Source organism: Pelodiscus sinensis, chromosome 1 (genome assembly GCF_052426305.1).
Source record: "Pelodiscus sinensis isolate ZL-2025 chromosome 1, ASM5242630v1, whole genome shotgun sequence".
In the NCBI taxonomy this organism is placed as follows: Eukaryota; Metazoa; Chordata; order Testudines; family Trionychidae; genus Pelodiscus; species Pelodiscus sinensis.
In genome coordinates this window covers 101,461,056-101,476,087 of record NC_143052.1, presented here as the reverse complement: position 1 = coordinate 101,476,087, position 15,032 = coordinate 101,461,056, and the positions used below count along the sequence as shown (strand labels likewise).

Sequence of the window (15,032 nt, the reverse complement as noted above, 5' to 3'; positions counted from 1 at the left end):
ACTTAGAAAATTATGGTTTTAAAACTGCATTTATTTGTATGGACTTAAGTCATTCTCTCTCTGTTCCACTTCAGGAATATGGCTGTCTTTCAGCAAAAGATCTTAAATATGATCAAGTGTTTTAGAAGACAGTGGTGCTTGTTTTCTGATTCAGAAAGGACTACTGTTTGTGGTGCAGACTACATGATGATGGCTTTACAGTTATCAATGGCTGAAGTCAATAAACAGGTTTGTACTCTGTCAATGGAAGCTGCTGGGTGATTAGCACTTTTGAAAATCAGACTAAACATAACAGGCATTAATAAGCTTTAGGAGCTTTAACTTACGGCACACATTTTAAAATATTAGTTTTCAAATTTTAAAATGTTAGCTTTCTGATTTTTTTGTTTGTTTTGTATGCGTAATTTCTCATCTTCAGTATTACAATGATATTTCTGCGATTTGCTTTTTTCATGTAATTTCTCAGTCACTCCCTTTTCCTTCAGTGTTCCTTCTAGCCACTAGGGGGTAGATTCACAAAAGAGCTCACTGTAGTAATGCTGAGCATTGCCTGTCCTAACATTCAGATGCCTAAAAAATCACTGGTATTCACAAAGCTTGAGTTTGATGCCACTGTACAATGAATGGGGAGAAAGAGGCAACTCAGAATGGGATTCACAAAGTCAGCATGCTAGGTGATTCGTTGCTTGAGGCGCCAAGATGAGCAGTGCGTACTAAGCCCTGTTCCTCTCTTTACAGTACTTAGGAATTCTCAGGGGAAAAACCTTCTTAGCATTAAGTGATTCTGCTGTTTTACTAAGAAGCTGGAGTGAGGAGGGGAGAAGGAGGACCTCCCTCATAACTTCTGGCCTGTGATTAGGTGACTCACCTGGGATAGAGGAGAAACGCCCCTCAGTTCAACTATCTCTCCGCTGTAGATTAAATAATGAAATAATTCAAACATGAGTAAGTCTAGCCTGGAAGTGAGAGCACCCACCCAGTAGGTAAGAGACCCAGGATCCAGTCCCCCTGCTCTAATAACTTTTAAACATTATTTATACATACTGGAACAGCTTCAACAGGAAAGACGGAGGGAGCTTCACATCCGAATATCCTGTAGCATCCCAGTGGTTAGGGCACTTCACCTCAGAGGTTGTAGATCCTTGTTCATAACCATTTTCTCCTTGAGGCAGAGGGAGGACTTATCCTGGGTTATGAAAGATTGCCCCTAATTGAATATTTAATTGCTGATCTTACAAGTTCTAAAGGTAATCCTTTCTACCATCCACCACAACCTTTTTGTGACTTCACCTATGGAGACCTAATCTGTTTGGTGAGTTCTGAATACCTGTTTTCCCCTCAGTTTGTGTATTGGGCCATGTCTGCACTACAAAATTAAGTCAACTTAAGTTAGGTTGACCTATAGCAACTGCAGTAATTAAATTGGTTCTTTGTGTCCCACATTAAACACCTTCTGTTGGCAGTTTTCATATTCAGAAGAAGCACTTGTACCAATTTAAGTGAGGCTCTGACAGCTGGAGTCCCACCATCAGAGGGGTAGTGGGATTTGGGCTGTAAAGGCAGCAATAGGCAATATAAGAAATGTAGCGTCTATACTGACACTGTATCAACTCTACTACATCAACCTAAGTGTGCTACACCTTTTGAAGTGCTGAACTTAGTAGATCAGTGCAGTGGGCAACTTACAATGATGGGAACAATATAGTCGTGGAGATGCTTACAGAATTAAGTTGATATAAGATGCTTTGGGGCTTAAGCATCAGTGGTGCATGTTTCTAGAGCCCCGTGTGGATACAAAATTTATATCCACAAAAATGTGCCATGGATATCTGCATCCATACCGGCAGATGCGGATACCCATGGATATAAAGTGGATATCTGCAGATTTATAGGGCTCTATGTATTTTCCAGTTAGCTGCCTTTTTGTGCCTTCTGCTCTTGGAGAAGAGTGAGTCATTTTGCTTGAGGCCCTCTTCTGTTTGTCTCTTCACCACTTCTCATGAAGCCCCAGATTCGATTTCACTGGAGAGGTCAGATGTTTGCTACTACTATGGCTAGGACTTTACCTAGAATGATGATGTACTGGCTTAGTTCCTTATAGATCAGTCTGACCAGGGAGTGTCACTGATGCTGAATGAAAGATTAAAGCAGTTTCCCCTCTAAAGGATGAAACAAAAGACAGGACTATGCAGCACTTTAAAGACTAACAAGATGGTTTATTAGGTGATGAACTTTCTTGGGCCAGACCCACTTCCTCAGATCAAATTGTGGAAGAAAATTGGCATGACCATATATACCCGTGGTCCCCAACACGGTGCCCGCGGGTGCCATGGCGCCCGCAGGGGCATTTCAGTGTGCCCGCCAGGTGCTCGGGGCTGGCCTGGCCCCAGGCACATGGCGCACGGGCGCTTGGCGGGGAGAGCGCCGGGCACTCGGCGGGAGGGGGGGGGGAAGCGCCGGTTCCGGGCGCGCGGCACTCAGCGGGGGGGGGGGGGGAGGGCGCCGGCTCCAGGCGCGCGGCACTCGGCGGGAGGGGGGGGGGAGGGGCGGGGCGCGGCGGCGGGAGAGGGGCGGGGAGCCGGCCCCGGGCGCGTGGCCCTTGGAGGGGGCCCCGCCCCCGGGCGCGCAGCTATGGGGGGGCCCCGCCCCCGGGTGCGCGGCTAGGTGGGGCCCGGCGCCCGGCGGGCAAACAGCCACGCCCCCTGGCGCCCGACAACCTAAAAAGGTTGGGGACCACTGATATATACCAAAGGGATACCATTAAAAAAAAAAAAGTGAACACATACAAAATAGACAAATCAGATTTTAGAACAGAAGAAGGATGAGGGGGGAAGGTGAGTATCTATGAGATAACAGTATTAGAGGTGATAATTGGGGAAGCTATCTTTGTAATGGGTGAGATAATTAGATTGATAGTTTGATTGTATCCAGACCAGACTAACACGGCTACATCTCTATGACCCCTCTAAAGGATGTCTGTTAGCTAAGGTGAATAACCAGTCCATCCACTATTGTCTGTCTTTCTGATTATTTATTTTTTACTGCCTTGTTAAATAATTTTGGTGTGCCCTGATACATGCTAAGGAAATAAATCCTGTTGCATTATGCTCCCTTCAGAGCTATTGTATAAGTTCAATTCCCATTAAGAAACTTGGAGAGCTTTGTCTTGTTTGGGATTTCATCTTTTTCTTTTAAATATCTCCATGAGAGCCAAAACATAAGGTATGATCCCACAATATATAATTAATAGATGTTTGTATTTTTTGGTACATAATGTAATTAATTAGTAGAGTATTAAATATTTTGAACATGAATCAATACTAAAAAGCAGTGTTTTAATAAAGCTCAGAGATCATGCATTGCGACAATTTGGAAAACATGTCTGTGTCCAAATACGAATTCCTGGAGCTACCTCCGCTGTGGCTCTGCAGAGCATTCCTTAATACAAATTGTATCGACTACACGATTAGCCAGATAACTGCAATTTAACATCCTTAGTATGTGTTTGAGGCTTTGCAAAGGAAATTGTGTTCCTTGCTTTAATGTCATGTGGTCCCCAAGGGTACATCTACACTGCACAGTTATCCCAGAATAGCTATTCTGTATCTTCACTGGCTGCCCATTATTTCAAAATAAAGGGTGCGCTATTTTGGCATCGTAGTAACTCTTGTTCCACGAGAGTTAAGGGATGTTTCAAAATAGTGTGTTATTTCGAAATTTGGCACTGTGTAGACGCACCCTAAAAAAGTTAAACTAAAATCCACATGCTTGTGGGGGTAGACTGTGAGGGAATGCATAAACTATTGGGTTGGCTTGTGAGGTTCAGGATGTATCTCAGGGTGAAGGGAAGTTGGGATTTTGCAGTCTGTGCCAAAGAGGGGTTCCAGACTGTGAATATGCTCCTCAGTGGTATGCTTGAGAGGCCCTAATTAAATCCAGATAACAGTGTCTGAACAGCAGCTATTATCTTGAAACTCTGGGAGAGCCAAAGATTGGGACTAACAACAGAATGGTGACTGTCTACTAGGAGGACTCTGCTAGGGAGAGGGCTGTAACCTGCATCTTTTCTTCTTTAAACAGCTTTTACAATAGTAGCGGTTTCCTTGCTAGCTATTTGGACTTATTATACTCTGGTCATCTGAAGAAGTGGGTTTTGCCCACGAAAGCTCATGATACCATCTACATGTTTTGTTAGTCTTTAAGGTGCTATTTGACTCTTTGCTGTTTTTAAGTTTTTCCTAGTTAGACTTTTCAAGTACTGCAGGTTCTTTTAATAAAAAAAAAATCCTCTAAAACCTATAATTCAAAATTATAGTTATAAATTTGAGAAAGGGATGTGTTAAACTGAATCAAGTGTTACCATCTATAATCAAAGTATTCCTGGTCCATCTCTGTAGTTATTTTGTTTTAAACAGTGTTAAAGGTGGGTAGAGTTTATTCCCACAGAACAAGTCCCTGCAACTAAGTTTACGTTGCATTTGAGCAACCTAAACTTTAAACATGTAGGAAACTGCAATTTATTCTTCCATTCTGCACAGATTTATCAATGGCCAAGCAAAGTGAAGCTGAACACTCTTTGTACATGACAGCTTTGGAACACAAAATTTGATTCTAAAACCTGAGGGAGCATTCTATGCATCAGTGGATGCTTCTTGTGCTAGAGTTATTTCTCTCCTCACAAGCTGAAAATAACACCCAAGAGTTATTCCTCTCCAAGAGCAAGAGCTCTTGCGCAAGAAGGCAGTGTGGACGGCCATCAGAGCTTTCTTGCGCAAGAGAGCATCCACACTGCCATGGATGCACTCTTGCACCAAGAACTCTTGCGCAAAACAGTTATTGCACAAGAAGCCTGCAGTGTAGACATAGCCATAGTGCATGAATGGGAGGAGCAGGGACTGTTTGTAACAGAGGTCTCAAACTCAGTTTACCTTGGGGTTGGTGGCCTTGGGAGCTGGAATTGACCTCTGCTGGTCCAGCAAACTCCCTTACTCAGGTCCCAAAGATGCTGGAGCAGGGAGGTCCAACCAGTAGCAGGTCCACCTTTCCCTTATGGAGAGACCTTTTGAACATTTGCCATGGGGAGAGATTTTGCCTTTCCCTCAGCTCTCTGCTGTAGTTGTGGGTCCACTCTCCTCCCTTGTATGCCATCAAATGAGTGGCTCCCTTGCATTTTAACTCCTCCATTTGGAGCATTTCCTCTAGGTGTGGTTGGCTGAACCCAGAGGACTTCACTAACCACTGGTTGCCTGTGTACATTTGTATACCCCATCACAGGGTGGCTTAACTTTTTTCATTTTATTGCTTTTGTTGGGTTGGTAGTTATAGTAGCCCTAAGAACTTCACAGCAAAGCCTTTTTGTATTAACTACATTATGGAAAAATAAAATATTCTTAACCTTTTGGACATTCATACTCCTTCTCACCCAGGGTACTTTGTTTCAACTATTCTGTAAATGAATATTTTAAAAGTACGGTTTTTCTCCAAAAATTGTTCAGATTGCCACTTCTGGGATGCATATAGCCTTCCTGCTGCAGACTGATACTACGAGCACTTATACACATGCTGAACTTTCTGCATGTGGATAATCCCACTGAAATTGATGAGACTACTGTCATAAACCATGGCAGGTTATCCAGGGGAGGCAATCCTCATTGGGAACCCTGGGAAAAATGAGCCCTCCACCCCCAGCAGAAATTTGCTATGGGACAGTGGAAGCCCAGAGCCCTGGCAGAAGCACCAGTGGAGTTAGGGAAGCCCCTACGTCTTGACATGGCTCTCTGGCAGAAATGTCCAGTGGTGTAGGAGAAGCTCCAGCATCCTGGTTGCCTGTGGAAGCCTGGGGTAGTGGGGGAAGCCTGCTGTGGCCCCAAGACTGAAGGAGCTCTCACTCCCTGCTGTCGCTCTGGGGAGCTGCAGTGGGGGGCAAGTTGTAAGAAAAAAACAATTTGCAGGGCAGAAGTGGGAGGTAGGAAATGTGGGCGGAATTGGGGCAGGAACATGGGGGAAGGAGCAGACTGGGGTGGAGCCATGGATGGCCCGCAGGTAGGGAGGGGACCCCTACTGGCTCTGGCCCCAGGAAACCTTAATCCACTTCTGCTTCTATATGCAGTTTTGCATGTGCACAGGTCTTTAAAGATCCATAGATTTTTAAATCCAGAAGGGACCACTGTGATCATCTAAAGAATTAGATATTAATCAGTTGTTTATTCTAAGACTGTTGAATAGTGAATACACTTTCTAGTTACAAGTAACATTTTTCCTTTAACATAAATGAATCAACGTTAAAATACTTCTGTATAGAGTGTATTAAAATACATATGAATATTGTTTTATTAAAGTTTGTGAGATCTACACTACCAGCAAAGCATAATGGTTTTTGTTTTCTTTTTTTATATTAGCTTCATGGAGATTTTACAGTATCTCTTAGTGATATAATGGTAACTTGGAAATACTTGCTACATGACAAACTGGGATTGATATGTGAGAATATGGAAGCACCTGAAAATTACGACGATATCAAAAAAGCTTATGATACCTTCTTGAAGAGCAGTAATATGTTAGATTTAATAGATATATGTCAGAAATGTTCTACATTAGCATCTGAAACTGAAGAGATGTGTCCTGTAAGTATGTATTTTTTTAATGTTTTTGAAATTGATACACAATGTGGTTAACTCCAATTCAGAAATATAATAATGTTAAGATCTGTTTAGAAGCCATGAATTTTTCATATCCATTGCTTAGGTTTTCTGTAGGGAAGAAACTTTAATTTTGTAATTATTAAATTGTTTTTAAAGCTGAAACTTCTGTGATTTTTTTTTTTTTTTTAATGCTTCTTCCTATCCTCCTGTCTCGTAGAAACCACAATCTCCCTAAGGCAGGTTAGGACAAAAGGGCCTCCGCAGTCCAGATCCAGCCCTCCAAGTGGATTGATCCAGTCTGCGGAGGTCCTGCCACTCCCCACCCCTAGGCCAATCAGGGCCTAGGAGCAGAGGGAAGCATGCAAAGTCTCCCCCCGCCCTACCCCTGTCCTGCAAGGAGTGCATGGTGCTTGAAAGCACCATACACTCCTTTCAGGGCGGGAGGAGACTTCGCACATGCATCTTACCCCCGAGCCCTGATTGGCCTAGTGTTGGGGGGAGCATGTGAAATTTCATCCTGCTCTGCAAGAGGCTTGGTACTGAGTCAACTGCCAGCTGCTGCTCAACTGGTGGGTGACTCTAAGCACGGAGCTCCCTTGCAGAGTGGGGACAGACTTACAATGCTCACCTGCCCCAGACCCTGATTGACCTCAAGGCAAGGGGGAGCACATGCAGTCTCCTCCCTCTGCCAAGGGTGTGGGTGCCTAGAGAGAATTCCCCGCACACCCGTGGACAGGGGTTGCTGCATTTGGCGCAAGCCAGGACTGAGCAAGCCCAGCTCAATCCTGGCTTGTGCTGGGTCGAAGAACTTCCCCTGCTATGGCTTTGCAATTTAAATGTAGTAGAAGCCAGGCAGGCAGGCAGCCTAGCTCTTACTACACTTAAACTGCAGAGCCTCAGCGGAAGTGGTACTTTACGATTAGTTGAAAAGGGAAAGTCGATAATTTTATTGGCTACACGATTAGTCAGATACTGGTTTCTTAATATCCCTAGTTGAAATACACTTTAAAAATTTTGTCAGGGGGAAACAATTGAATACAAATACAGGCAGTCCCCGGGTTACGTACAAGATAGGGACTGTAGGTTTGTTCTTAAGTTGAATCTGTATGTAAGTCGGAACTGGCATCCAGATTCAGCCGCTGCTGAAACTGACCAGCGGCTGACTACAGGAAGCCCGAGGCAGAGTTGCTCTGCCCCAGGATTCCTGGAATCAGCCGCTGATCAGTTTCAACAGGCTGAATCTGGACGCCAGTTCTTACATACAGATTCAACTTAAGAACCCCAGGCGTCCCCAAGTCAGCTGCTGCTGAAACTGATCAGCGGCTGATTCCAGGAAGCCCCCGGGGCAGAGCAACTCTGCCTCGGGCTTCCTGTAGTCAGCGCTGGACAGTTTCAGCAGCGGCTGATTTGGGGACGCCTGGGGCAGAGCAGCTTGGGAGCAGACCAGGGAGACGGGGAGCAAAGCGGAGCAAAGCCGTGGAGCACGCGGGCAGCGGACATCCCAGACGCGCCACGGCTGTCCCGCTGCCGGCGTGCTCCGCGGCTTTGCTCCGCTTTGCTCCCCGTTCGTATCCGACATAAGTCGGATCCGCGTAACTCGGGGACTGCCTGTATATGATAACACTTCTGTGCTTCTCAATTCAGATTACTCTCAAGTAATCCAGTCCCTGGCTATTTGGCTCTGTGGCTATAAAACTCTCTGATAAATTTTTGTGCAGTAATTAGAGATCATAAAATAGAGTACTAGATCTGTAAGGGACCTTGAGAGATCATCAAGTCCAGTCTCCTGCCCTCATGGCACGACCAAGCACCGTCTAGACCAGTGTTTCTGAAAGTGTTCCATCGAATCACTCTCAGAAACACATTAACTGGTCGCCCCCGTTTGTTTATTTACTGACGCTGCAGCCATGGAGCCACACAGTTTCCCTTGGCGGGAAGTACTGAGAGTGATCCGATGGAACGCATTAACTGGCCACCCCGGTTTGTTTATTTACCAGTGCCACAGCCATGGAGCCTCCTATTGGCTCTGTTTCGTCCTTTGTAGCCAGGGGGATCTGTGAGGCTCCACGGCTGCAGCGCCAGTAAATAAACAAACCGGGGCGACCAGTTAATGTGTTTCTTTGAGTGATTCCACAGAACACTTTCAGAAACACTGATCTGCATCATCCCTGATAGATGTCTGTCTAACCTGCTTTTAAACATCTCCAGTGATGGAGATTCCACAACCTCCTGAGGCAATTTGTTCCAGTGTTTAACCACCCTGACAGGCAGGAAGTTTTTCCCAATGTCCAACTTAAACCTCCCTTGCTGCAATTTAAGGCCTCTGATGACAGGACAAAAAGCAATGGGCAAGGAGAATAATTTCCCCCCCTTCTCCCTGTGACATATTTTTAGATATCTGAAGACCGATATCATGTCCCATATCAGTCTTCTCTTTTCCAAACTAAACAAGCCCAGTTCCTTCAGCTGTCCCTCATAGGTCATGTTTCCTAGACCTTTAATCAGTTTTTGTTGATCATCTCTGGACCTTCTCCAGTTTCTTCACATCTTTCTTGAAATGTGCCCAGAACTGGACACAATAGGCCAACTGAGGCCTAATCAGCACAGAGTAGAGCAGAAGAATGACTTCTCATGTCTCATTCACAACACTCCTGTTAATGCATCCCAGAATCATGTTTGCTTTTTTGTCGCAGTGTCACACTATTGACTCATATTTAGCTTGTGGTCCACTATGACCCCTAGATTCCTTTCTGCAGTGCTCCTCCCTAGACAGTTGTTTCCCATTCTGTATGTGTGAAACGGATTGTTCCTTTCTAAGTGGAGTACTTTGCATTTATCCTTATTAAACTTCATCCTATTTACCTCAGACAATTTCTCCAGTTCGTCCAGATCATTTTGAATTATGACCCTATCCTCCAAAGGCCTTGCTACCTCTCCCAGCTTGGTATCATCTGCAGACTTACTAAGCATACTCTCTATGCCATCATCAAAATTGTTGATGAAGATATTGAACAGAACCCATCCCAAAACAGACCCCTGTGGAACTCCATTTGTTATGTCTTTCCAGCAGAATTGTGACCCATTAATAATTACTCTCTGAGAACAGTTATCCAATCAGTTATGCACCCACTTTATAGTAGCACCATATAAGTTGTATTTGCATAGTTTATTGACAAGAAGGTCATTCAAGACCATATCAAATGCCTTACTAAAGTCTAAGTATACCATGTTCACTGCTTCTCCCTTATCTACAAGGCTTGATATCCTATCAAAGAAAGCTATCAGTTGGTTTGACATGATTTGTTCTTTACAAATCCATGCTGGATGTTCCCTGTCACCTTATTTCCTTTCAGATATTTGCAGATGAATTCCTTAATTACTTGCCCCATTATCTTTTCTAGTACAGAAGTTAAACTTACTGGCCTGTAGTTTCCTGGGTTGTTCTTCTTCCCCTTTTTATAGAGGGGCACTATATTTGCCTTTTTCCAGTCTTCTGGAATCTCTCCCAACTTGCATGATTTTTCAAAGATGATAGCCAAAGGCTTAGATACCTCCTCTAACAGCTCCTTGAGTATTCTAGGATGCATTTCATCAGGCCCTGATGACTTGAAGACATCTAACTTTTCTAAGTAATTTTTTACTTTTTCTTTTTTTATTTTATCTGTAAACCTACCACATTTTCACTAGCATTCACTATGTTAGGCATCTCTTCATCATCAAACTTCTTGGTGAAGATTGAAACAAAAATCATAAGCACCTCTGCCATTTCCAAGTTTCCTGTTATTGTATCTCCCTCTTCACTGAGCAGTGGGCCTATCCTGTCCTTTGTCATCGTCTTGCTTCTAATATAAGAAGGCATTCTATAAATGTTACCCTTTATGTTTCTAGTGAGATTGAGCTCGTTTTGTGCCTGTGCCTTTGCCTTTCTAATCGTGCCCCTGCTTACCTGTGTTGTTTGCATTTATCCTTTGTAAATTGACTTACTTTCCACCTTTCATATGACTCCTTTTTCATCATGCATCTACATGCAACATGTAGATGACTACACAATTAACCAATAAGCCTGGGTTTATCAGTTAATTTTGTCAACTACAGGCATTTCCCCCAGCTTGTAAGCTGACTCTCCACCTGTGCCAGCTCCCGCTTCCTCCCTCCCCCCACCCCCCTCCCGTTACCTCCTGCAGAGGCAGTGGCTCCTCCGAGCACTAGCTCTGTGGTGCCACCTGCCAACTCCCTCTCCTGATGAGTGTCACGAAGCAACCTTTGTCCATAAGGAGGTCAGACACCCCCCTCCCAGTGGTCAGGGGCTGCTGCCACCCCATGCTGCTGCCTCTGTATCAGAGGCAACAGATTAGGACAGCAGGCGGGAGCAGTCTGTGCAGGAATCCAGATCTTAAATCTGCTCCGCTCACAGACCGACTCCCGCCTGCCAACACATGCTGCTGCCTCTGCTAGAGAGGCAGCAGCCTTGGGTGGCAGGGGGCTCCCTCCAAGTGGGGCCGGGAGCAGTCTGCCGGCCCCACCCCTGAAGACTATTGAATAGTGGTATAACCGCTAAAATTTGATGCTGTTACGTGACTCTTTGATTACAGAGTATCTAACATTCCTAGTAGTAATCAATATAGTTAAGTTAGTGAAAGGCACAGAATCGGTTAATTAGTTACTTTAGGGTTTGAATCAAACTTTTTAAACCATGAGTAGATAAAAATAAAAGGCTACTAGTAATAAAGGATTGATGAGATGGTTGAGACTGTCTCAAATCAACCATCTGAAGTGTCCCGTTTGAGTGAGTTAAGTGATGGTGAGGCGGCATGTTCTAATTTTGCTGCGATGTCTATCAACTGGGAGAATATTCTCACTTACCATTTTATCTTCCTAAATTTTAGGTACTTTGAATTGACTTTCACAGTACAATGAATATCTATCTGAGCTTCAGTGAGTGTTGTGGTATGGCAAACACAATTGAATAAAACCTTTGAATTCAACAAGTAAGCTGCAGGATGAGTGGCAGGAGCACAATGAGCAAATGCTTCAAATGCCACTCTCAGTTGTAGGTTATAACACTTGGTGGGTTTCCCATGTAACTGAAAAGGAATTGGACATAAAAGGTCTAAATATCATAAGCAAAATGCTTGGCTGTAGGATGAGAAATGGCATACACCATTTTAGATCCATATCAAGAGATTTACAGAGAGCCAAACAGAAGTTATCAGAGGATGATTTTCCCAGAATCTACACCAGAGTGGCAAAAAGTTTCCTGTTTGAGGGCAATAGCTGTTCATTTTGTTAATCCCAACCCCACCTTGTAGTTTTTCAGGCTTGCACCTCACTTTATTGCTTATACAGGTTCCTCTTTGGAAATTTTGTGACTTAAAGGATAAAGAAGCTTCTTCAGGCTGCTTCTTCTTTCAAGAATTGGAGGAGACCATTTTTGGGATGAATCTATTTATAGTAATGTAATTGAAACTTAGAGAAAAACGCAATCATTTTCATGTTTAATTCTACTCTATATATTTTCTTCAAGATTCAACTGTTAAAATTTATCTCTGGTTCATCAGAAGAGAATGATTCTAGTCTTTCCATACCCTCAACACCAATTAAACGCAGCCAGGATAACGTGAAGGTAATGTATATTCTAATGTATATTCACACTGTATGCAAAAGTGAATAGGTGGAATACTACACAATTTTCTCCTCTTCAATTATTGCCAATCAGATTTGTCAGAGAAGGAAATACATGTACTGCTTTCTCCTCCACTCTTGAATCAGGTGACACAGTTCTTTTCTACAAGCCTGACGAGTAGGGTCAGGCTTCTGTATGAGTCCTTTCTTAGGGAGTTTAAGCTTAAGTCCCCATTAAAGATGAAGAAAATTAACTCTCCTTAGGTATAGTCAAGGCTGGATAGACTAGAGCCATTAATTCATTTTTATGAGAGTGTAGGTGTAGCATGTTTGTGATGAGATTTAATTGTAACTATTATTTTAAATGACAAATTGAGTATTGATAATTTTTTTTAAAATCAGTTTTTAATACCCCCACCCTGATTTGTTTTAATTTTTTAAAATCATAGATCTTTATCTAGCCTGGTCAACACAGGCTTGAACTCTTACCCTCAACCAGGGGTATTGCTTGGAGTCACCTCCTGTGGAATGGACATGAGTCAGCACTCAAGAAAAAACAGTTACCTGTTCATAACTGGTGTTCTTCAAAATGTGTTGCTCATGTCCATTGCACATCCTGCCCTCCTTCCCCACTGTCAGAGTTTGTGGTAAGGAAATGAGAGTGAAGGGAGTGTGTAGCACTCCTTATTCTGCACCATGGAGGTGCAACTCCAGGGGTTGCTAGAGCTGATCCCCTATGTATACTGCTAAGGGGGGGAATATTCAAGCACCAGTGCATGTGGTGAGCACACATACCTACTGTGGAATGGACATAAGCAACACATCTCAAAGAATACCAGTTCTAAAGAGGTAAATGTCTTTTTCTAAGTGTAACCATATGCTCTTGTTTATTTTCTTCACGGAGCTATTTTGTCTCTTTTTGTTTGTTTTTCCTATAAGTATTATGTACAAAATCTTAATCATATCAGAATTCCACAAGTTCACCTATACTGGGTTATATCCATCATTTCCCAGTTACATATATATATATGTGTGTGTGTGTGTGTATATGTATTTAAAATTATATAATCAGTGTCTTGTAATTCAGTATGCTGATATTTTTACTCTTTCAGACCAATGATTTCTACATATGCCTAATTAATTTTTAAATATTTTTTTTAACTTTTTTGAGACTTTAACTAACTTGACATTTTCTTATGTAGTTGCAGTTGATCATGAAGAAGTTTGTTTATGCATATTTAACCCTGTTGGTGAATTCTAACAATGATCTGGCCCTGGCTCATATTTTAAATATTCCTGATAGAGGACTTGGAAGGGAAGCCTTCACTGATCTAAAGCATGCTGCGCAGAAGAGACAAATGCCTATTTTTCTGGTACGTGTCTAATCAGCATTAATCTTTCAATAATACATATTTGGAGTAATAATGAAACCATTATCAAAATATGAGTGTTGAGTCTCAACACTCAGATATAAGGGAAATTGGATTCAGGTTTACGCTTCCAGGAAGGACAAATACTTTTCTAGGTTACATCTCTTGGGCTAGAGCAAAAGGTTTGTGGAAAGGGGTGGATGCCTACTTGGACATCAGAGACGGGCAGGGAAACAACAATGTGCAAGTACATCTTTTAAAGTTATAAAAAGGATATGGGAGCAACAGGAATCAAAACTGTCTGTCCACAGTAATGACTAGATTCCTGAATGGGTAGGGATATGAAAGGTTAACTGGTAAGCATCACCCTTAATGAGTGATGCTTACTGTTTCAGATTAACTGGTGGAGGCTGGAGCACCTAGCTCTCTCTTCTCCACACCTTGGACATTATAATCCCAGCACTAGTAAGAGGGGGTTGGTTCTCAGCCCTCTACCTCTGAGGTGACATCATGGGAACACGGATTTACGCTGGAAGCAACTTCGACACATGGCCAGAGCAGTTCACAAGGATTAATAAAGTTCTACTTGTTCACTTAACTTGTGTTCAGCTTCACTGTTGCAGATGTTGTGAATTTTTCTTCACAGCAGTTTTTTCTTTCCATTTGCATGTATAGTTATGCTTGGTCTCCATTCATTTGATGGTATCTGCTTTCCTCAAGGACCTGCTTTCTCCTGGGACCTCAGTGCCCTCTCAAGATTTTAAAGACCACCCTTTGAGCTCTTTTTAGTGTGCTTTTGTCCTCCCAACTGTCTTTCTAATTGCAATTATGTCAGCTAGGAGAATGAGGGAGGTTCCAAGCACTTATAGCAGGGCCTTCCTGCACAATGCTTCATGGGGTTAAGGCGGTGCTCAAACTTCAATGTAAGTTCATACCCAAAGTAAGTTTGCAGTTCCATCTGAATCAATCAATAAATCTGTCCTTCTGAAACCTACTTTTCATCAGTAGAGAATCTTATATACATAGAAGCTTCTTGAACCTTGCTTTACTACATGGACAGAAACACATTCAAACTGTCTCCGCGCCCTCCCCCCCCTTTTTTTTGTCTGTAGATAGCCATTCCAAAGACCAGGTCACTTCATTACATTTTGATATCTATTTAAATATTATTTTATCTCCCTGTTACCCATTGGCTGGTTTGCTCCTCTCAATCAAACATCAAGACTTACTACGTCAAATCAAATGACACACTATACACTACACTATACACTACACTATATCTTCACCAGTTTCAGAAATTATATTCTCCACCAGTTTCAGAAACGTTTCTGAGATTTGCAAACCCACTGACAGTTCTCTTCCCTTCCCTCTCCCCTCCTCCCCCCCCCACTGTAAACAT

The 15,032-nt window shown here is 43.0% G+C and overlaps 1 protein-coding gene across 3 annotated transcripts in view; it reads left to right on the top strand.

The window, feature by feature from the left end:
- PARPBP (PARP1 binding protein) overlaps positions 1–15,032 on the top strand; it is a 77,073-nt gene that overhangs the window by 3,225 nt on the left and 58,816 nt on the right. For all 3 annotated transcript variants that reach the window (XM_006138034.5, XM_006138033.5, XM_089781779.1), the window contains exons 2-5: positions 75–228; positions 6,399–6,623; positions 12,166–12,264; positions 13,466–13,636. In XM_006138034.5, coding sequence (XP_006138096.3) covers positions 79–228; positions 6,399–6,623; positions 12,166–12,264; positions 13,466–13,636 — 645 coding nt within the window. In that variant the 5' untranslated portion in view covers positions 75–78. The remainder of the gene's footprint in view (positions 1–74; positions 229–6,398; positions 6,624–12,165; positions 12,265–13,465; positions 13,637–15,032) is intronic.